This window comes from Tympanuchus pallidicinctus, unplaced genomic scaffold (genome assembly GCF_026119805.1).
Source record: "Tympanuchus pallidicinctus isolate F22 unplaced genomic scaffold, pur_lepc_1.0 scaffold17, whole genome shotgun sequence".
In the NCBI taxonomy this organism is placed as follows: Eukaryota; Metazoa; Chordata; class Aves; order Galliformes; family Phasianidae; genus Tympanuchus; species Tympanuchus pallidicinctus.
The window spans coordinates 19,338,271-19,361,362 of record NW_026294690.1 but is presented as its reverse complement, the minus strand read 5'-3'; the positions used below and the strand labels follow the sequence as shown (position 1 = coordinate 19,361,362).

At 44.5% G+C, this 23,092-nt stretch overlaps 1 protein-coding gene across 18 annotated transcripts in view; it reads left to right on the top strand.

Annotated features, from left to right (window-relative positions):
* The window catches only part of TMCC1 (transmembrane and coiled-coil domain family 1), a 108,438-nt gene that overhangs the window by 34,345 nt on the left and 51,001 nt on the right, over nt 1–23,092 (top strand). For 12 of the 18 annotated variants that reach the window (XM_052678653.1, XM_052678650.1, XM_052678656.1 and 9 more), the window contains 2 exons: nt 9,756–9,812; nt 13,040–13,281. The exons of 3 other annotated variants lie outside the window; for them this stretch is intronic. In XM_052678653.1, the coding sequence (XP_052534613.1) occupies nt 13,081–13,281 (201 nt within the window). In that variant the 5' untranslated portion in view covers nt 9,756–9,812; nt 13,040–13,080. Of the gene's footprint in view, nt 1–8,611; nt 8,770–9,755; nt 9,813–12,572; nt 13,282–23,092 lie in introns of those variants that run through there. 3 more of the 18 variants (XM_052678660.1, XM_052678666.1, XM_052678644.1) reach the window with 3 other exon arrangements.

The following is a 23,092-nucleotide window of genomic DNA, read 5'->3' as shown; positions in this document are numbered from 1 at the left end:
TTCTCACAGGTAAACTGAGGAAATGCAAACTAGATATGTGAACACTGAGGTGGATGAGAAATGTTGAGGTTGTTTGCCATCCTACTTCTTGTCTGCTCATTTAATTGCTGTACTGCTGGTGAGAATTGTGATCAGTGGCGGGAAGGCCCAGCTGGAGGCCTGTTGCTAGTGGAGTTCTGCAGGGTTTGGCACTGTGTTCAATCCTGTTTAGCCTCTTCATTAATGACTTAAATGGTGAGGTTTTAGTGATGAAGTAATGTAAGCTACCAGTTTGACTTTAAAGAAAAACTAAATCATAGCAAAGTTGCTACTTTTTAACTCAGTCAGTGGAAAACTTTCACATAGCTGATTGCAAAAGCAGCTGAGTCAGTGGGAAAAGCATTGTGATTGTTCTGCACCAAATGGCTTGCTTTTAGAAAATAGAAGTTTTCAGGTCCATGCTGCTCAAAGATCAGAGAAGGAATGCTGGTTTTGAGTCACTGGGAGGAATATCTTACCAGTCTGTGCCAGATCAAGTCAGCTGTTCATCTTCCACAAGTCAGTGTGAATGTGATGCTTTCCAAAACCCAGGGAGAAGGACAAATGTTAGAATCACATGCAGCCTGCTTGCTGGTGGATCTCTTTCCTTGCAAGCCTACCGTTGTAACATGTATCAACCAGGCCTGTAACTCCAAGCCTGTGATAAAGCTTTGTTTGTAGAACTAGAGGTGTTAAATCTTGTCCTCTGTGCTGGCATTGTCACAGATGGATGTGCTGGGAGAAGCAAGGAGAGGCACTCTTTCTGACCCATTCTTTTGACTCAGTCTCTGTAGTGCCTGAAATAGCTGTGCTGTAACCTTTTATCTCCTCTTGGGAAGCAGGATGAAAATAGCTGTTTTTCCACTCTTTGTGGTTCACTTGTTCCTGACATTTGAGTCAGCTTTGACACGTAGTAGCAGCATCTCCTGGCAGAACGAAGGAGCGTCTCTGAACTTTCTCTACCACACCTCCTTTCTCTGGTGGAAAATGCTTGGCATGGCCCAGCAATGTATTCCTCCAGAGTGTGCAACATCTGATTGAGATAATGCCAATAGCAAGAGTGGGTAATAGGAGGGTAACTGGCCTCAGAAAGAGATACTTAAAGGAACTGACAACACCAAGCTGAGCGGTGCGGTCGACACGGTGGAAGGAAGGGATGCCATTCAGAGGGACCTCGACAGGCTGGAAAGGTGGACAGGGTGAACCTGGTGAGGTTCAACACGGCAAAGTGCAGAATTTTGCACATGGGCTGGAGGAATCCCAGGCATCCCTACAGACTGGAAGGAGCGGTGCTTGAGAGCAGCCCTGTGGAGAAGGACTGGGGGGTCTTGATAGATGAAAAGCTGAACATGAGCCAGCAGCGTGCTCTTGTGGCTCGGAAGGCAAATGGTGTCCTGGGCTCCATCAGCAGAGGGGTGGCCAGCAGGGACAGGGAGGTGATTGTCCCCCTCTGCTCTGCTCTGCTCTTGTGAGGCCCCATCTGCAGCGCTGCGTCCAAGTGTACAAGAAAATACAAGAAAGACAGGGAGCTGTTGGAGAGGGTCCAGAGGAGAGGCATGAAGATGAGCAGGGGGCTGCAGCACCTGCCCTACAAAGACAGGCTGAGGGAGCTGGGCTTGTTCAGCCTGGAGAAGAGAAGCTGCGGGGTGACCTCAGTGCAGTCTTCAGTACCTAAAGGGAGCCTGCAGACAGGAGGGGAATCAACTCTGTGAAAGGGTTGATAACTGCAGGACAGGGGGAAATGGTTTGAAGTTGAGGGAGGGGAGATTTAGATTGGACAGATTTAGATTGGACGTCAGGGGGAAACTTTACAGAGAGAGCGGTGAGGTGCTGGAGCAGCTGCCCAGAGAGGCTGTGATGCCCCGTCATCCCTGGAGGTGTTCAAGGCCAGGTTGGATGGGGCCCTGGGCAGCCTGGGATAGTATTAAATGTGGGGGTTGGTGCATGCAGCAGGGGGTTGGAGATTCATGATCCTTGAGGTCCCTTCCAACCCTGTGATTCTGTGAATGAAATCGGTTCCAGTGTATGAGCTTTTTGACAAGAGGGAAGCTAAAACAGTCTGTATTAGTCCTTTTCAAATTGCTCCTGTAAGTAATTCAGTATTTGCAGGGAGGCTCTCAGCATTGCGCTCAGTGCAGGCTTCGGCCTATGAAGGAAAACCTGGACATAGATGGTCTTCAACCACACTGATGCAACAGTTGCCTCTGCCACACTGAAATTGGAACTTTCTACCACTGTGTATCCCTTCAACAGAGAAAATTGATTATAACAACTTAAAGCAGTTCCTTTGGATACTGAACTGTGGCATACTTTGACAGGCAGTGCTTAAGGCTGCACTTTAAAGGGAATGTGTTTGCGAGTGCATGTTACTGTAGCAGATTTTTATTGTGGTGGTCCTTAATTTTGAGCTCTCTTCATTTCTAAGTTGAGAAGGGACCAGAAAACCAGTGGAGATGGCAATTTTGTGTTCTGTGCCTTTTCCTAAAGCTTCACACCTTAACTCCTGGCCTTCAATCATCCTGGGGCTCCAGCAGAGCTGAGTGCCCCTCTGGGGCTGTGTGCCTTGCACTGCTTTCACTATACTTGTCATCTCTTCCTTGCTGGAATGCTGAGAGACAAGGCATATATTACTTGTGTGCTATTTCATTTGTATGTTTTTTAATATGCAGATCCTGACTGTTCTTTTAATCAGTTGTAATATCTGGTTTCAAATAGTGAGCGTGTGCAGATATCTAATGAAGGAATGACTTTTTGCTAATGATAATATTAGCCAATGCCTCTCTTTTGTAATCTGGTTTATTTGTTCTTTGTTTTCATATCCCAAGCTCTCTTATTTTTTGAAAACTCACCATTTTAAATATTTTCTTAGTATTTCTTTACTCTTTCTCAAAAAGGAGAGTAGTTTCTTTATTTACAAAATGCAGTACTTGAATATCAGAAATTGTCATTGCTGGCGGTGCAGAGTCCGGTTGGAGGCCTGTAACCAGCGGTGTCCCCCAGGGGTCGGTGCTGGGTCCGGTCTTGTTCAACATCTTCATCAGTGACCTTGATGAGGGGATGGTGGCCACCCTCAGCAAGTTTGCTGATGATACGAAGTTGGGAGGATTGGCTGACAGCCTGAAGGCTGTGTTGCCATTCAGCAAGATCTGGACAGGCTGCGGAGCTGGGCAAAGAAAAACCAGATGAGGTTTAACAAAAGCAAGTGTGGAGTCTTGCATCTGGGGAGGAATAATTGCATGCACCAGTACAGGTTGGGAGATGAGCTGCTGGAGGGGAGCTCTGCAGAGAGGGACCTGGGTGTCCTGGTGGATGACAGGTTGGCCATGAGCCAGCAGTGCGCCCTTGTGGCCAAGAGGACCAATGGCATCCTGGGGTGCATTAAAAAGAGCGTGGCCAGCAGGTCGAGGGAGGTGATCCTCCCCCTCTGCTCTGCCCTCGTGAGGCCTCATCTGGAGCACTGTGTCCAGTTCTGGGCTCCCCAATACAAAAAAGACAAGGATCTCTTGGGAAGAGTCCAGCGGAGGGCCACCAAGATAGTTAAGGGCCTGGAGCATCTCTGCTATGAGGAAAGGCTGCGTGAACTGGGTCTGTTCAGCCTTGAGAGAAGAAGACTGAGAGGGGACCTGATCCAGGTCTATAAATATCTGAGGTGTGGGGGGCAGAATGGCGAGGCCAGACTGTTTTCAGTGGTGAGTGGAGACAGGACAAGGGGAAACAGCTGGAAACTGCAGCATAGGAAGTTCTGCACCAATGTGTGCAAGAACTTCTTTACAGTGAGGTGACGGAGCACTGGAACAGGCTGCAGGGAGGTTGTGGAGTCTCCTTCTCTGGAGATGTTCAAGACCTGCCTGGATGCCTACCTGTGCGACCTGCTGTAGGGAACCTGCTTTGGCAGGGGGTTGGACTCGATCTCTGGAGGTCCCTTCCAACCCCTGCAATTCTGTGATTCTCTGAAAAGAAATTACTTCTGGTGAGTCCTTGTTGAAGATGATGCGAAATCCCATGTCTCCAGCTGCTCTGGCTGTAACTGCAAATATAAGTCTTTTGGTAACACCACTTAGGAGTAATTGTGATGTGTTTCTGCACTGCTTCCCTTCGTTACAGCCAGCAATGTGGCCAGTCTTCCCCAGCCCTGTGTTGCTCAGATTTGATTTAATTTTCTTGTTTTGGTTTACATCACAGCTCTGTAGACAGCCCTACTACTAATGGAGTGGTGGGATGTCAGCATGGGGTTGGGAAATAGCTGCAGGAGGCAAAAAAGGCAGTGCATTCTTTAAGTTGCTCTTTGTCATGCTTGTGGTGCTGTGAAGTCCCATTCTCACATCCCTGCCTGCTCAGACTGGAGGTGGTCATTCCCAGGCTCTCCCGAGCACTGAGTTCAGAACGTGCAGCTGAGCTACTTGAAGAACATATAAACATGATTGTAACTTTTTTGTTGTTCAGCAGCAAGCAGAGACTTTGTAAGAAAGAGCTGCATTTTGGCTTTTCTTCCCATCTGTTTTTGAAGGAAGGATGTGGCTTTCCTGAAACATTGCTAAATGAAGGTGGAAGTGTGAGCTCTCAGCCTCGTCTTGGCGAACTTCACAGCTGTGAACTTCAGCCTTCTGTGGCTACTTCTGCTGAGGGCTGTGGTGGCTGCAGTGTCAAGTTGCTAATTTTTAGTCCATGTTCTGAAGAAATACTTATGAGGCAAGTTTCCTTTCACATCGTGTAGAGCAGGCCAGCTTTTAAAGAATCTTTGTGTATGCCCAGATCCATAAAGGTCTTTTTTTCTTGCAAAGTACCTGCAGGCTGTATTTTCAGTGTTGCTTCTGAGCTTTTGAATCCATACACATCTTATTATCTTTTTTCTTTTTTTGTGTGGATGATGTATATAGTTGGGAATGTTGGGAAAACAGAGTACTCTAGTTAAGTCTTTCGTTAACCTTGGTTTAACTTTCTTGAAGCATGGATTTTTATTAAATCCAGGGGAAAATAGCCTTGCAGTGGCTGTGGTAGGCTCCAGGTAAGTATTAAATGCTACGTGCTCGTAAGCAATTTGTAAGGTGGCAGCAGTGAGAGATGATGCAGATGTGGCACTAATCTTAAGAGTAAAGCTGGTTTGATGCTCTGCTCCATAGGTCTTAGATAACCTTAAGGCAGCTGCTTGACCTTTGTCTTTTTTATCTGCAAAGTAGGGAAGTAGAAGTAATGCAACATAATGCAGTAGTGCTCCAAGGGTACGCAGTGAAGCACTCGCGTGCTATAGGAAGTTAAACCTGTCACCATTCTGTGCAGTGAAGTTTCATGGGGATGCTTTAAGGAAAGTTAGTACTTCCTAGAAGGAAAAGCAACAAACTGCTGGACTACAGAGCCAGTGCCATCGCCACGCAGTCCGATCATTACAGAGTGCAGCGCTGTGCTCTTGGAAATTTTCTGATAGGTGTACGAGCTGTGGGCTGCAGACAGCAATATTTGTTTTGATTTCTGTGTGAAGTTCTTAGCATATACAAAACCAGAATGCATAGGCATTGGTACCTCTGCACAGTTGGTATTCTTGGAGGAGTCCTGACCTCTGCTTGGTAGCTTTAAGGCATTGCCTGAGCTCAATGACGGAATGTTCCCAGTGGTGGAAGAGATTCCGGGACCAACCGGTGATGCTGCAAAGCAGTGGAAGCGTTCCTGAAAAAGTCACTTCCTTGAGCCAATGCAGCTTCCTTGTAAATGAGAAAAATGCCCTAGTTGTGACTTCTTATGTATTTTACTTTCGTGTGTGTTGTCCTTCCTATAAAGTTCTAACCTTGCAGAACAGCTGTTGATCTTCATATAAGCAGCAACCAATGAGCAGTGCTGCTTTCAGTGCAGCAGTAATTTAGGGACTGTGCAAGGGTGGTGCTGAGAATGTTTGACTCCAGCATGGGTGTGTTCAGGAAGATGTCTTCTAATTAAGGGAGGAGCAAAAGATATCTGTTGCTTGTCAAGGGTGTTTGGTGTCTGTTAAAATTACGTTTGGGTTACACAGATTCTCTTACCTAAAGAATTAATATTTGAGCTTTGAGGAACAGAAAACTGCATTAGCTTTGTGGATGAGCAGCAGTAGATACAAAGCCAGAGGCAGGAGCAGTTTCATCAGGCTGTGTACCTGAGAAGAGCATGGTGCTGATAGATCACCTCCTGGTAGATCTGTGGCCGTGTTACCTTTGTGCAGCAGAAGCATTTGAAAAGTTGATGAGTGCAAGGAGTGGAAGTGGTGACTGCTTGGGATGTGCTGAAGCATAACATCTTCTGGTGTGTTTCTCCCCACTTCTTCTCCAGAGGAGAATGGCTTTTAGTGCCTTCTGTGAGACCTCAGGGAGGTTCTTGCCATTGGTCACCCTTAGCAAACCAGGGTGGACTGTCTGTCTGGTTTAGGGTTTAGGCCTGCGAGGACCCAAGGAGGAGGACTGTATGTCACGTGTTTTCTGTGGGCTCAGAAGTGATGCTGTATTTGCTCTGAATATCTTAATACATTGCTCCACAGCTGTAACCCACACACAGGCATAGTTAGCATCTCTGCTGTTTTATTAATGGTGTGCTGTGTGAGTTGCTGTTGTTTGGTACTCATACAAGTAACAGGTGATTTACTGTGTAAGCTGTGGGCCTACTGATCAATTAATTGATCAGTATTATATTGGTCATCTGTAGCGCATGTGTCAGCTGACTGGTTCTTCTCACCAGAAAATATGTATGTATTCATAAAATTCATTCTGAGTTATTCAGGAGTGAGATCTCTATGCATTACTTTCAAAAGAATCTAAGTATTTTTCTCCATCTAAAAATACATAAAAGGCACTAAAAGTGCCTTCACCAGTGTCACCCTCAGTGCTCTCTCCTTCAGCTTGCTGGAAGGCTCATATTTGGCATGTAGGAAAACATCAGGCGCAGGCTGACATGCTGAAAGCCTCGTAACAGGACTGACTACCACTTTAAGCCCACATGTCAGTGGCTGAGGCTGTACAGCCACCAGGCTGCATTCCTGCTGCATCTGTGGTGTGAGAAGGGAAAGCAAGGGCAGCAGAATCTGCATCATTCAACTGGGTTCCTTGCTGGCATCTGGATACTGCTGGGAATAGGTTACAGGGTTTAGGAAAATCGTTAGACACAAATCAGTAAAACCTATTGCTATCCTACTATGCTGGTTTTGCCCTGTCGCATTGTACAGTTGGCAGTAGTCTCTTGTTGTGCCCCGCATCCCCTGCTCCTATTGCAGTGGCAGTTGCTCTTCACCCAGTGCCTCCCATCTCTCTGTTTGGCTCTTTATCCAAAGCTGTCGAATTAATTCAGTCAGTTCCTTGGGGGATGCTGCCTGCTGCTGAGCACCATTTCACAAACGTAGCTGGCTTTGGGCTGTTGCCCTTTTCTGAAGTCTCAGGCACAGAGCCTCAACAGAGATTTGGCTTATATTACACATACGCTGAGCAGTTTTTCCTCGTCTTCCAGCTGGACTGCTTACTGTGCTGGTCATCCTGTTCCTGCCTTTCAATTTGCTCTTTCAACCATGCTCCGTTTCCTTTCCTACACAGAGTACCTTCAGTGTCAGGAATGTGGCCAGGTGAGGGGCAGCCCTATAGCTATAGTTTTCCAGATCCTTTCTGGCAGGAATTTTGGAGGAGGAACTGTCTTGAAAACTGCTGATGTTCTTTCCATTAAAAACAGTGTTGGCTTTTGGCCCTTAAGTTTTTCCTGCTGCCATCTCAGCTGTAACTTTAATTTCTACTTTTTTTTCTTGCACTTTTCCCAAATTCTTCATTCTCAGATTTTAAAGATTATTTTGTCGAATCATAATATCTAAATAAATGAAGCTGGTTTCTCCATGTGTTGTTCTGTCTTGCTGTTATCCAGTTGTTCTTTTTGCACAAACTATCGCTCTGTTGCTGTTGTCTTCCTCTTCAAACGTTGTCCAACCCTCCCCAGAATACTGCACCCATTCTGGTTTCCCCCGAGCTCCTCTTGCTGACACCATTACTTTTGAGCTCAGAGCTCTGTGTCCGTTTTTACCCTGCTGCTTGTTGCTGCTGAACAATGATATTTCTAAAACATGTTAACCTTTCCATGGATATAAATCACTTGCCATGGTTCCCAGTTACCATTATGTGACTACTGCCCCATCAGCCTTTCTGGTGAAACTGTTTGCCTTGATACAGAATCTATTTAAGGATGAGTTTGGCTGAGCACTGTGGGATTTCTCAAAGTCAGCTTGGCTTTAATCTTTGTAGAAGTCATTCTTCCCTGGAAGCAGCAGAAAAATACTTTTCTTTCTCCAAATAGGAGAGATGGTAAGAATCTGCTATGAAAGATCCCTGCCAGCTGTGGACTCCAGCTGTGTGATGAGATATGAACCTGGCCTGTTTATGAAATAAAATAAACGTGAGAGTTCTTTAGCTAATTGTATTTGAATATCAGTGTTAAGGACTAGGGATGTTTAAATATTGTACTAATAGTCGATTTTGGAAGACAGAATCTTTTCTGTTTTCTTCCCTGAGCTCTCTGGTTTTTCTCCCAGTTTCTGCATAGGCTTTGTATCTGTAGCAAGCTCTGCAGCTGCAAACAAGTCAGCTCTGAGTTATTTCAACAGAGTTCATTTGCCTATAGAGAAATATTCCTTCACACACCGAAAATTGTGCTCATCTTCTGGTGATTTTATGAGGACCAGGGATGTCAGCACCAGCCCAGGAGGAGCCCTGCTGGGCAGCTGTGCTGTGAGGCACGTTGCTCTTGGCAGTGACTGGTTGAGTAAGTAATCTCCTTTGGAAAACGTGGGTAAATCAACTGTGTTAGCATTGTGGCTCTTCTGGAATCTGGCTGCAGAAATAGAGCCACGTGTTTGCTCCCTGCTGACACCGTCTGCTCCTGTGTTCCTCCAGCCAGCATCCGTCCTGACTGTGGGCTTGTCACAGGAACAGGGAGTGTGTCAAAGTGGCCCTGGGAATGCTGTGCTTCCTACTCTGGGACAGGACAACTAAGCCAGGGTTGTGTCTGTGGGAGGGGTGTGCTTTGCTCAGCTGGGCTTGGATTTCTAAATGCTTTCCTGCTCATTTGTGCTCGTGCTCAGTGTGCAGGGGGCCCTTTATTGTATCCGTACAAGGAATCATGTTTGCCGGAACAGTGTGGCTTCCAGTAGTCTGTTGTGAAGGAATGGTGCACAGGTGCTGCTGCAGTGGGTGTTGCCTGGTTTTTGCCTCCTGGCAGATCACTGTGAGGCACAGCAGTAGTTCAGCCTGGGTTACAAAGCATGTAGAACAAGGTTTCTTGTACAGCACAGTGAAAGGCACTTGTGTTTCACGGTGCTCTCAGCTTTGCATCCTGTTGGCTAAACTCAAGATAAACAAGAGCAGCCTTTCTGACCTGTGCCCAGAGCATCTGGGTGACTGAAAAGGAGGAGAAAGTGAAATGGGTACAGATCAGCCTGATCTTGGAGGCTTTGCCCTGAAATCTAGCTTGCTTCCAGCTCTGACAGCTGGCCAGAAATCCCTGGAGAAAATGTGCCTTCCCAAGAACCTCTCAGTTATCCTGTAAGATCCAGTTTTAATTTCAGTTATATTGGTATCCCTTCAGTTAGCTGAAACAGTTTTAAATAGCCTGGCTTCCAAACACAGTTACATTTTAAATTAAAAAAACATATATATGTATAAATTGGAACCATGCTCACTTTATTTGTTTGTGTACATCTTTCCTTCCATTTTCAAGAATTGCATCTCATGTCCAATTTCTTTTTGCAGTTTTGTTCAGTGGAGGGACTGCTGTATGTCAGCCATGCTAAAGGGCAAGTGATGGAGGCAAGTATTAGTTTATATATTCATAGTTATCTCATACCGTTTTTACCAGTTTCGCCTTTTTAACTGCTTTGTTTCTTTCCCACTGCTGCTGTGAAATAACTGCACAAGTGAAAGACTGTACGGGCATGTTCTGGGAGGGAACCGTGTTATATGATCTGCTCAGTGTGACTGTGGATATAGAACGACTAACTGTCCCTGATGTACTGTATGCTCATACAAATGAGAAGTGTTGCTGAGCTTCATCCTGAAGGCACTGCTTTTTTTCCCTCAAATATAGAACACAGAGTTGTTACGAGTTGAAAGCAAGCATAAGGATTCAATGTTATTGCAAATAGATGTGCTAATTTATTCTGCTGATTCACAGTTCTTCTCATTTATGAGTAAAGCAAATGTTTTTCTCTGCAAAGCTAGATACTAGTACAAATAAGTAGCTCTAAGGACCTTCGTACCAGAGATGCTCTTTGAAAAGCTTTGTTCAGACTCGCAACAGATTCACCATATGGAAATGTGAGCAGATGACCACGAAGCTTCTGTAGGAGCTTCTGAGTCATGAGTCAGGGTAATGTCAGCAATCACTCACAGAACACATGGGCATGGCAGTGACACGTTTGTGAACTGGGCTCGTTTGTTTCAGGTGAGTTTGTAAACTGAAACAGAGCTGATTGGAGCAGTCGATGGTTTCCAGCAGCTAATGAATGCATGGAACTTCAGTTAGACAGAGGTGATATTGTTTTAGATCAACAGTATTGCCAGTGGTAATCTGCATAGAAAGCATATGGTGGATAGTAAAAATGATGAGTGAGGAATATGTTGGAGATCTGTTCTGAACTACAGCTTTTCTGCGAGACCAAACTGAAAAATGAATGCCGAGAGAGTTAGCTAAAATGGAAAGTTACAGGTCAGCTGTCAAGGCTGCATTTCGTACGGCAAGTAATTCTGGGACTCCTGCTTTTTTTAGCCATTGAGTTTTGTTCACTTAACTGTCTGCTTTTTTGTTTTGAATTTTGTTCACTTCTTTTCACTTCTTTTGTTCACTTCTGGGTGATGAGAAAAATCTATTTGTGCCTTTTTTTCTCAAAACCAATTAATAGGAACATGCGATTCAACTTCATGAGAATCAGTTACGTCAGAAAAAAGTAGAACTGTAAGAAAGAGCTTAAAAATCCAGCTGTGATACTGATCACCTAAGGCATTATGTATGTAAAAATAAAAGATTGGTGGTACCTTTTGATTCTGCCACAGTTCCACAGTGAACGTGGGTAAATATTTTTACTTTCTTCTGAGGTGAAGCTTATTGCTTTGCCTTTAAATGGGTTATTGATTAAAATGATGATATATTTTAACTGGTGCTTTTAACGTGGTTTCAAAGTGCTCAGCTAAAATACTGTAAGATTCCAGTGGTTTGCTTCTGTAGTTACTGAACGTCATCTCACCTCCAACTTCATGCAGTGATGTTTGGGGAAAAGAAAAAAAAGCAGAAGTGAGTGTGATGCAGCTCTTGGATGTTTTTGGATGCCAGTTTAAAAAGCATCTGGGAACATCTGTTCTAACCCATTGTGTTGGGTTTCAGAAGTACAGAATTGAGAGCTCTGCAGCTGTAGCCTCAGTGCACTGTATTTCTGCAGCTGCTTCAAAATGCAAACGGATGTTCTCAAATCCCAAGCATGTGTTCCATTTCACATGAAATGTTTTTTAAAGCACAGGCTGCCTTTTGCCAAGATTGAGTTGACTTCTGTGGTCTAGTTTCTGTATTTTTATAGAAGCCTAACCAAAGTGTTTTCCTGCAAGAAAACAACGATCAGCTTCTGAGCACGTGATCTCATGGTGCTAATGTGAAACTCAGATAGTGTCCTTCCTTCCTTCCTTCCTTCCTCATTCCTGGCTGTACTTCTCCAGCAGTGTGTTGTTACAAAAGTTCTCAGTTGCACAGTAGTGTAACCAGCTGCTTTCCGAGCTCTGCTGATGTGAGGAGGGGAGGCTGATGTCTTCTGGAGAAAACCCGCGTGTTTTCCCTGCCGTGGAGGCTGAGCTACACGCTGTGGTGCTGCATTCTCTGCCCCTTCAAAAGGGTGCCTTGATCTTCTTTTAAAAAGGAGTTTCTGTTTTCTCCGAGAATTATGGATGGGACTATGCCCATAGAAACCATTTCACTTGCCTGTCCTTGCTTGACTTTCCTGTCTAGTTTCCAGTGCAATCAATAGATGCTAGCAGCAATAAGGCATTTTTTACTGCTTGGAGATAAATGGTTAACTGATTTGGAAATGTTCTGTCTTCTTGCATTTATCAAATACTGTGGAGTTAAGCATTCTGCAGGAAAATCAGGTAGGCAGGACAGATGTTATGATTGAAGCATGTTCCTTTGATAAGGAACAAAATTAATTCTGCCAAAAAGTCTAACATGTTCTATGAAAGTGTAACTTCACGTTATGTTACATACTACTGTGGGCTTTGTGTTCTTAATAACAAAAAAAACCCTTGTTCTTTCCCTTCCTCCTTCCCCACTTCTGTAGACTTTTTTCTTTAAAAGAAAGCCTTTCTTGCTTCACTTTGTGCTGTGCTTCTTCCCCTAGGCAATAAATGAATTGTCTCATACAAGCTTTGGCTTCTGCACACAGCCTTAGATGCAACTAATACCAGGATTGAGGGATGCTTGGAAAACCGATAAATTTGTTTTGTTAATGGCATGTTTTGTACATTGTTTTTTTTAACCCACTAGTTTCTGCATGGATGTGTAATAATGGCTCTTTTGTTTAACATTAGATAAGCATGAGATCACCGTGGCACAGCTGCATGTGTAGTCACTCTTGAAGCAATTGCACACCTAATTGGCTGACAATCTTGGCATTTTTAAAACAAACACAAGCCTTTTAAAGACAGGGGACATGTTTATTTACGAATAGTCAAATTAACCTGTGGGGTGTCATCAATGGAGCCCTCTGGCAGTGAACAGTTGTGCGATGACCCTGATCCTGGAGGCAAATCCCAAGATCAAGAGACCAAAAAACAACATGAATCAGAGCAAAAATTATCCAAAATAACCCATAATGCTTTGGAGAACATTAATGTGATTGGTCAAGGCTTGAAGCACCTTTTCCAGCATCAGCGCAGGAGGTCGTCAGTTTCTCCACATGATGTTCAGCAAGTTCAGGCTGATTTGGAGTCTGACATGGATTTGGAAAGCCAAAGCGCCTGCGCTGAAATTGATGGTGTCTCCACCCACCCTACAGCTCTGAACCGAGTGCTTCAGCAGATCAGAGTGCCACCTAAGATGAAGAGAGGGACGAGCCTGCACAGCAGGCGGGGCAAGACGGAGCCTCCCAAAGGAAGTCCCCAGATCAACAGGAGGTCTGCACAAGATATGCAATCAGGTCGTCCCAGGTCGTCGTCCACTACAGATGCTCCCACGAACTTGTCCGTGACGGAGATTGCTTCTTCTGTCTGTGTAGGTGGAGAGGAGGCCACAGCAGCAGTAAGTTACTCAGATTTACCTTTGGTGTTTATCATCTCCTTGTGTGTTTTCTTAAGACTTTTGAGCCTTGTTTTTAAAAGCAAGTGTCTTTCAGCAAACTGAACTACTACTGTGTTCAAAATCTTTTTGCGTGTGATGAAGCAAAGGTGCAAGCATTAGTCATTTTCTCACATGGCAGGTGCTTATTTTATTTGATTGCTGAAATGAGGACTACTTCTGCAGCATGTTAAGCTGGTCAGATGGTGCATTGCAGGCAAGCAAGGAATGATGGGAAGAGCAGCAGCCCGAGTAGTCCTTCTTAGCAGCTATTTCCTGCAACTGATGTGGCTTTTTTTCTTCCCTTCATATTTTATTGTGTATTTTCTAAAAGTGAGGAATTCCAGTTTGAGCAAATGGAGCAGTGGATTGTTCACGTTGTAGAGAGGCTATGGGGATGGCGGCTGCAGTAGGTAACTGAGTTGCAATGCCAGGGTGGCCAAATTTGTCAGTCAGCCCTACTGCTGTGCTGAAATGAGCCTTTGCCAAAATGACAGTCTCTGTTCTGTGACTTGTTCTTGCAAAGTTATGTGTATTGGTTTACTGATGATATCAAGTAGAAGTATTTGTCTTAATCTTTCATGTTTCCCAGATCTGTTTATCTGAAGTGCTTGCAAGATCTTCAAATCGGGGCTTATCATTGTGATCTGGTGTGTAAATATTCCTCTTGGAAGGAGCATTGAGAGTCTAACTTTGAGATTTCTGTTCTGACAGCAATTAAAAGAAAAGGAATAGTGATATAATTGGGAGAAGTGGATGCTCTCCAAGAACCGGTTAACTTTGTGTCTGAACTGTATCAAAAGGGCTCTTATACTAGTTTCAGGTTTATTTCCTTGCAAGCTCTTTTTCATTGTGATTGGACTCATGACCTTCGTTTCAGGTGAACTTTGAAGAGAGCCAGTAATTTTCCAAGTTTGTATCCAAATCCAGCAACTTGAGTTACGAAGCATGGCAGCCTGTTTTGGTTTGTCAGGTTACAACCTTAGCTCATTTAGATCTGATATACTTGATTTTAAACATGCTTGCTTACTTACAAAGCGCTATTGTAAGTGATGTCTCAGTGTACGTGCAGGAAGGGAGGCTCTTCTGAAAGTGCTCACATTTTCCTTTAGTAGTGGCCCTTGCATCTCTGTGATACGTGTGCAGTGTGAGAACCCTTGGTCACGAGGCTGAGGAAGGCTGTGGAAATGAAGTTGATGCACCTCAGCATGGCCCCTCTTTATCTCATCACCCGAAGTGTGTCTGCTGCTTTCAGACTTGCACCTCACACTCTGCCCTTAACCTGAGACAACCTCTGTGCTAATTTGGGATTGCTTCCTGACACCCATCCTGAAAAGCATAGGTGGACTTTGAGATAAAATCCTAACAAACCCTTCAGGAGTGCTGACAGCATTTGTTGACATGTTTCTGAGCTTTGATGTTTTAGTAATGTTAGTATCTGTGTAGGCCCATGTAGAATTGGGAAAGAAAAGAGTGAGCAAGGGGGGGAATCTTAAAATGAGAGCAAGAATTTTTTATTTTTAGCAGAACCAACTAAAAGCCAAAGCAATGGCAATACTCAGTCATGAACTTTTTGTAAGCTAGCAGCAAGGGCCTCTAGTCATACAAGATTCAGTTTACTTCAGAGATTTGACATGCTTGTACACAGACTCAAGCTGAGACAGTACTGGCTCTGGCTTTGCACTTTCTTACACGTGCACAGCTACAAGGTAAATATCAGTCTTCAACATCTGGCTACTTAACAGCATTCAGTTTCAAATGCAGTGGGTTGCTGGTGCTCACTCTATGTAGCATTCTGCAGTTGTGCTTCTATATGGTGTGATATTTTATTATTTTTTTTAATAAAAGGCTATGGAGTGATCATCTAAAATGCATCATTTCCCCACCCTCGTCCTGAAATTTTCTTATAACTTTACAAAAGACAGATGTGTGCTTAAGTTGTCAGTCTATGTTTAACCAGCTTCAGCTATGACTGATCAAAGTTGAGTAGTGTCTGGAGGAACATCTGGCTCTTGCCAAAGGATGATGGTGGAAACAGATACCCTGAAGATAGTAAAGAAAACCAAAAACTGCCGTGGATTCCATACAGTGGCTTTCTGCAGCGTGGAAAATACCAAAACAAGCAAGAATTGGTGAAAATTGTTCTTACTGGCTGTAAATGACCAAGGAAACCATACTAGCAGCATGGAGCTGTGTCTGTGGTTCCTATCCCAGGCATTGGTGCCGTACAGCATCTCATATCTTAGAAAAGTGCTGTCATAAAAGCCATGCCTGTTGTAGTCTGCAAGCAGTCTAGAGCTTCAGAGTTGCTTGGTTCTGTTTTCCATGGGTGTCCATCATGAGTGTCCATGCAGTAGAAATTTTCAAGCTGGGAAGTTTCTGTTTAATTTGTCGGCTTATTATGTCTTTATTAATAACTAAAATCAGTGAGTTATCTCAGATAGTGTCAGCTGCCTGGCCATGAAAACACGAAGACACTGAAAAAAAAACTTGGAACCCAGTTTGTAATAGAGAATTCTATGCAGCAGCTAATTGCTAGCATCTCTAGGTCTAGCAGTATAAAAGTATTTTCTTGTTCTTCCATTATTTTACAAACTTCATTCAGACATGCATGGTTTTATCAGTTTTTGGTATAATCATATCATAGAATGTCTTGAGTTGGAGGCTCCTTAAAGATCTAGTATTCCAGGTGGGGCCCCAAGGTCAGGAAGGACTGGAACAAAGTGCAAATAAATGACTGGAAAGGCTTTGTGGTAGACAAAATACAGTTGAGATAGGCGAAGTGCAGAAACGACTGTGGGACTGGAGCTGAAGGAGAGGTGTGCTTGTGTCAGCCCTTCACACAGCCCAGCCTCGGATCAGCTGGCTGTGCTCAGGGCTCTGGTGAAGAAAGTCAGGAATCTGCTCAGCAAGGGTCTGAAATCAGGAGAGCGCAGTTCAGCCGGTTGTTGAATCGTTCTTACAAGAGGCATCGGTGTGTTTGGCATCTGAGAAGCACATGTGGCATTCAGTCAATTGCTTTTTCTTTAGCGACTTGTATTGCAAAACTGGTTACCACACAGTTCAAATGGTGCAGTTGATAAAGGGTGTTTAGCAACTTGTGTTGCAAAAGCAGTTACCACACAGTTCAGATGGAGTCAATAAAGGGCTAAGTAACATCTGGAACTGTTGCAGTAAGCTTAAATGGAGCACAGGGCACGTTAAGCATGAACTCAGCCCTTACACACTGTCTTTAAGTTATGAGTGGTGAAGTTTTAGCACATTGTTACATCAGGGAAACAGGGTGAAAGCATTTCATCCACTGAACCTGCATTATTTTGCAAATCTTATGAAATAGGAATAAGTTCTTCAAAATACTTGTTAAATAACACTCTGGTATTTGTGGGGAGAGTACTCTGCTCTGGTAGGTTCAGCTCTTGCCCGTGTGTGCTCTTGCCAGTTGTGTATGCAGCAAATCTGTCCTTGATCTCATTTCATATTAACTTTCTCATGACTATGCCAAGTTATCTTCTTTTTGATCTCAATCTCTCAAAAAAGATCTTTAAAAAATAAAGCACCACCAAGTTCACTTTCTTGATGTTGGTGTTTCTTCAGTGGCAGTGTTTCTTCTGTTCTGTAGGGACTGTACAACTCACAAGGACAAGGAAGCAACGTATTCAGTGAAAATACTGTGATTTAGTAGTGACTGAAACGTGTAGTGTGTGAATTGCAGTCGAGCAACGTTATTCTGTTTTTGTGTGCTGAATGTCTTCTGTCCTCAGCTGAACCGCCAGCCCCCATCGCCTGTTGTGCTCTGAGGTTAGTGGCTGCCACTGTTGTGGAGCTCTTCTGCCCCCGTCAGATGCATGGTGGCACTCATCCCTACACCGTGCTCAGTGCTGCTCCTTGAGCAGAAATTCCTGCTCTGCTTTGCCTCCTTTTTTTCTTCCCAATGTTTAGATCCTGCCATCTAGAAGAACTACTGGGCATTTTATTCTCTTGTAGTGGTTTCATTATTGCAACGTTGCGAATCGCATTTTGAAATAAGGGGGCAACGCATTCCTTTGCTACAGTGTTTGCTAAGTAATGCTGCTAATTACTTTGCTAAGTAATGCTGCATAGTGTCTGTGGTTATTAAGCCTAGAATTTGCCCATGACTGCAAAAGATTTCGGTACATGTAAAGACAAAGTCAGTGGACATGGCTTACTGAGAAATTAGCTTTCAATTGTATTTTGTTAGGTGCATGTAAAAGCTTTTGCAGGCTGCTCTGAAGTTGTCAGTGCTCGTTTGTGTGGCAGGAGCCTTATCTGTTGCAAATGTATTTGTGAAGCATAGATGGAGAGCAGACCAAATGCTTCTGTCTAGAGTTTACCACTGAAGCTAAAGAGCAGTTAAACACATTCAGACTATTTCCATATCTTCCATATTTGCAGAGTCTGGCCCAATGTTTCATGCTCTGTCCTTCTGTTTGAAGTTGTGCTGCACCGTGGTTTAAATATATGCTCTCCTCTGCCTACAGATATGGTGTTCTGAGCACAGCGTTTGTGATTCATTGTGTTGTGCAGTTGGGCCTACTGTTATACTTAATTTTTAACACTAGGTGCTGTACTGTAATTTGGAGAAAGGAAAAAAAAACCAACTTCATCGATATGGCTGTTAATGAGGTAAGTAGCAGAAGTGAAAAATGAGTTGTTTTTTTTTTAATGAGGTGTCCATTTGTGAAACTGAGACCATGCTGTCGTGGGGCAGTTGTTAAAGATGAGACTCCTCAGACCTGAAGCAGAATGGCAGAGCCTGCGTTCCTGGACCTGCCTTTCAGGGTCCCCTTCTAGGGAAAAAGTTTTCTCATACCTGCCCCACATGTGTAAGTTTGGCATCAAAGTTCCTGGCAGGGGGGGGGAAAAAATCACGCAACTTACCAGACATGGCAATATTTTCTACTGTCAGCCCTGCTCCTCTAATCACTGCCTTTTGCAGTTGATAATTCTATTACCATGTTCCTACCTCACCTCCACGTTTTCTCCCCAAACTCTGTTATGACTACATGAGCTGGTCTTTGTTCTTATCCTGGAAACCATTTTGTAGTCAAAGTCTATCTACAGTTTAAGTCCTGTGTGTCACTCCAGATCCTGAGTACCAAAGACATCTTGTTAGGCCTCGTTCTTCCTTTCCCAGAACCTTCTCTTTCTCCAGCATGCTTTGTGCAGCAGGTCAGCTTTCATCCAGCTCCTGATGGTCCACACCCACTCTTCCTTTTTTGTGCTTATAACCTCATTGACCCCCATACTAAGTACGCTGCCAGGAAGTTTAGGAGGTTAACATCTTCCAATTATTGTTTCCTTAACCCAGGAAGGGTTTTGTTTGCTTTGTCTTATTTCTCTCCCCCTCCTTTGTATGTGGATACTGCAAAGTTTTGGAGAGAAGAATCTTTATTTCTTGTTTGTCTTGCTAATCCCCTGAGAGCAGTCAGGACTTATATTGATGTTATGAGCAGTAACTCATGTTTGTATGATTCTACAGAATAATGAGTACTGGGGAGCCCAATCCTGCGTGATGCTGAGGCCCTCTGTTCCAAGTGGGAGTTAAGGACGCAGTGCTTTTGCATAAGGGAAAGTAAACTCTAAGTAATCCATTGCATGCAAGGTATTTTTAGTTCACAGTATTGTTCTCTTCTCTGCTCTCTTCAGTTTCTGTTGAATTTGAAGGGCAAATTGCTATCCCAAAACCACAAATCAGATTTGACCTAACACCTCATTTACAAATGTTTGTATGTGTAATCATCCTACTGTGTGTTGTCAGGTTTGTTTAAAAAAAAAAAAAAAAAAAAAGACTCATGGCATGGAAAATAATGCAATAATTAAAGTTTTGTGGAGATATTTCATTTGATGTTATATTTCTAGTAGTGAACATCTAAATATTTTTGCATAAAGCCTTGTTTTTCTATAAAAGCAGCCCTCTGAGCTGTGAAATCAGAACTTTGGTGGCTTAGAAATGGTGGTGTGAGACTGCTTGGGTTTCACTGAGCTTTTTGTGGGTTAAGGAGTTACTGGGCATGAACAAACAACAATATTAAAGTGCCAGAGCTACAAAAGTAGCAGCTGTACTTGGGTGAGAGGTTGCTCTCTGTGTTGGAACCTTACCAGCGTCAGTTCCCGAAGGAGGGCTGCAAAGAGCACGAGCCAGGCTTTTCTGTAGTGCCCAGCAGCAAGTGTAGATGGCAGAGGGCAGAAATGGCAACGTGGCGGAGCAGGCAGTGGAGCACTGGGTCAGGTCACCCAGACTGGGGGCTCTCCCTCCTTGGAGGTCTCCAGCCTGGATGTGGAGCTGGGCACAGCTCTGGTGGAGGGCCCTGCCCACCTCTGCCAGTCTGTGGTACTGTGGTACGGAGTTGAGACTTCACATATTGAGGTCACTGACCTTTTGGATGGATTTTAACAGTCTGGGAATGATGAAGATACAGGGTGGTGATCATTGGATCTATGTCCAGGTGGAGGCCACTAACAAGCAGTGCAGTGTCCCCCCCCCCCTCTGTCTTGGGACTGGTGCTCTTTAACATCTTCATCAATGGCAGCGATGATGGAATCGAGTGCACCCTCAGCAATTTGCTGATGATACCAAGCTGAGCGGTGCGGTCGACACGGTGGAAGGAAGGGATGCCATTCAGAGGGACCTCAACAGGCTGGAAAGGGGGCAGGGTGAACCTGATGAGGTTCAACACGGCAAAGTGCAGAATTTTGCACATGGGCTGGAGGAATCCCAGGCATCCCTACAGACTGGAAGGAGCAGTGCTTGAGAGCAGCCCTGTGGAGAAGGACTTGGGGGTCTTGATAGATGAAAAGCTGAACGTGAGCCAGCAGCGTGCTCTTGTGGCTCGGAAGGCAAATGGTGTCCTGGGCTCCATCAGCAGAGGGGTGGCCAGCAGGGACAGGGAGGTGATTGTCCCCCTCTGCTCTGCTCTGCTCTTGTGAGGCCCCATCTGCAGTGCTGCGTCCAAGTGTACAAGAAAGTACAAGAAAGACAGGGAGCTGTTGGAGAGGGTCCAGAGGAGAGGCATGAAGATGAGCAGGGGGCTGGAGCACCTGCCCTACAAAGACAGGCTGAGGGAGCTGGGCTTGTTCAGCCTGGAGAAGAGAATCTGTGGGGTGACCTCAGTGCAGCCTTCAGTACCTAAAGGGAGCCTGCAGACAGGAGGGGAATCAACTCTGTGAAAGGGTTGATAACTGCAGGACAGGGGGAAATGGTTTGAAGTTGAGGGAGGGGAGATTTAGATTGGACAGATTTAGATTGGACGTCAGGGGGAAACTTTACAGAGAGAGCGGTGAGGTGCTGGAGCAGCTGCCCAGAGAGGCTGTGATGCCCCGTCATCCCTGGAGGTGTTCAAGGCCAGGTTGGATGGGGCCCTGGGCAGCCTGGGATAGTATTAAATGTGGGGGTTGGTGCATGCAGCAGGGAGTTGGAGATTCATGATCCTTGAGGTCCCTTCCAACCCTGTGATTCTGTGAATGAAATCAAGAAGCCTAAAGCAGAGCATCTCAAAGTTTGTCTGTGCCCGTGCCAGCACTTCAGTTTATGTTCCTCCACTGAGATTCCCCAGAGAGCAGCTTTCTGAGGCACTTTGTGCACTTCAGCTCTGCTGTGTTCTCACCCTGTTTTCATTTTCAGTGATCAGCTTTCATAAATATTTTAATTTTCTTTAGATATTGGCTGCCAACTTAAATCTATATTCTGGTAATATCTGTATAAAAACAAAGACTGCATGTGCTTCAATTGTGTAATAATTGCTGGCCTGTACTTAGTGGACTCCTTAGTGTTCTCCTGTGGCAGTACTGGCATCCTGAGCGTCACATAAAGGCTCCTCACAGTAACCTGCTTTTCTTAGTTACTTTTTAACGACCCTTTCCAAACAGGCACTCTGGTGACATATTAATGGCTCCTGGAACAGCCACCTGTAACGATGCAGCAGCTCTCTGTGTTGTTAGCACTGTGTGGAAGCATTACTTGGGCTGTCTGTAAAAGATTGCCTAAGCTGTCACACATCTCACAAAATAATCAGCAGTACTCTCTGCAGCACGTTTGCTCTCCCATTCAGTGCCTGTAGATGGTAAATGTTTTTGGAATTTTACCATAATAGATTCTAAATAAAACATTTCGTAGTTCTCCCCCTGAAGCATCACTTTTACATTGAAAATAATTTTTCCCATATAAACAGATGAAGTCAGTCAGGAGCCCTTCTGGAAATAATATATTAACTTGCAGTACATGCAGCTGAATCATGTTAAAACACCACAGATCGTGCGGCGTTGGCATGGTTTGTAACGAGGAGGAGGAGCTTTTCTTCGCTGTAAGTAGGAGCGTATGCATGCTTGGCAGTGAGGTACCACGGAAATTTGGATGGGTTGGTGTGTGAGGGGCATCAGGATCATTTCAGTCTCAGGAAATCATTCTCGAAGGTAATGCTGCAAGTAGCTACAGCTACAGATCTGAACTTCCAGAAGATGCAATTCAGTAGCTGTGTGCAGTATGCCACAGTGACCACTGCTCTCCTGCTCCAGCAGAAGGGCCGCAACGCAGTGCTGTGCTTTGTGCAGGGATAGGGTTGCATTGTTTGCATCTTGCAACAAGATAAGATAATAGCAGATTGTGTAGTGGTGTAATTGCGGAGTGATAGGTCAAGAGTAGGCTGAGGGTTGTTTTACAGGCACAGAAATTGATCTTCAGTTGCTTAATTGCTTCGAACGACGATGTTGTGCCAGGCACTGCCTTTCCCTGCCTGGTGGCTGTCACCTTTGTGAAGCGCTGGAGTGACCTTGTGCTCAAAGTTGTCTTTACGGACAAAGTGGAAGGACACTAAAATACAGCAGAGCCAAGAAATTAATTTTAGTATAATTGACATCTGAGAGTCGAATTGTCATTAGTCCAGATTTGTTCCAGAAAATAAAAATGAATAATGCCAGTAAAGATGTTCTATGCACACTTAGTAGTCTCTGACCCTTTTCCTCAGCCTGTGCTGATCGGTGCTGTGCAGCTGGGAGCATCTGGTGTGCATTCATCAACACAGCATGTATGGGGACCAAGCAGTGGCTGTGAGCACAGTGAGGGGTGGGTGCTGCATTTCAGCAGTGCCAGTAGTCATGAGTGTGGCATGCAATCTCTTGTTCATCACAAACTAACATGCGTAACTGATGGTGGTGACTATGTTGGAAAATAGCGATTTGTGTCTGAGCACGTGCTCTATCCAGCAGCACTGATGTGCTTTGTAGTTGCTGTAGTTTCTGGAAATAAATAGGAGGTGTTACTTCTGGAGTGCTCCAATTTGTCAGCACTGAAGGAACAGGTGCACTCACCAGAGCAGAACGGCATCCAATGAGGAGGGCAAGGAGGTCTGAATTAGCAGTGTCTGTAGTTTTTGAGTGAAGCAAAGAAATTTTGATTGAAGAAGCTGCATCCATTGACCTGGAATGCCACAACAGTGAGAAAAGTGAAGCAGGTTCCTATTTTCTGTTCAGTTGTTAACTTTTTCTGTACTCTCAGTTATTTTTGTGTTGCTATTTGAGACTTTTTTTAGATGGGGATGACATCTTTATGTCAAGATTTTTTAATGATCTTCACATGTGGAAAGCTTTAACAGGCAGTAATACTACAGATGATTTGGTATAGATGCAGATAAAACCGATGATGCCTCCGTACCTTTTTCTGTATGCAGAACAAGTGTCCTTCCTGCAGTCTCAGTCGATAGAGGGAGCTCTGACTTTTCAGAACATCTGTATGCAAACAGTTCACTTCATCTATCCTGAA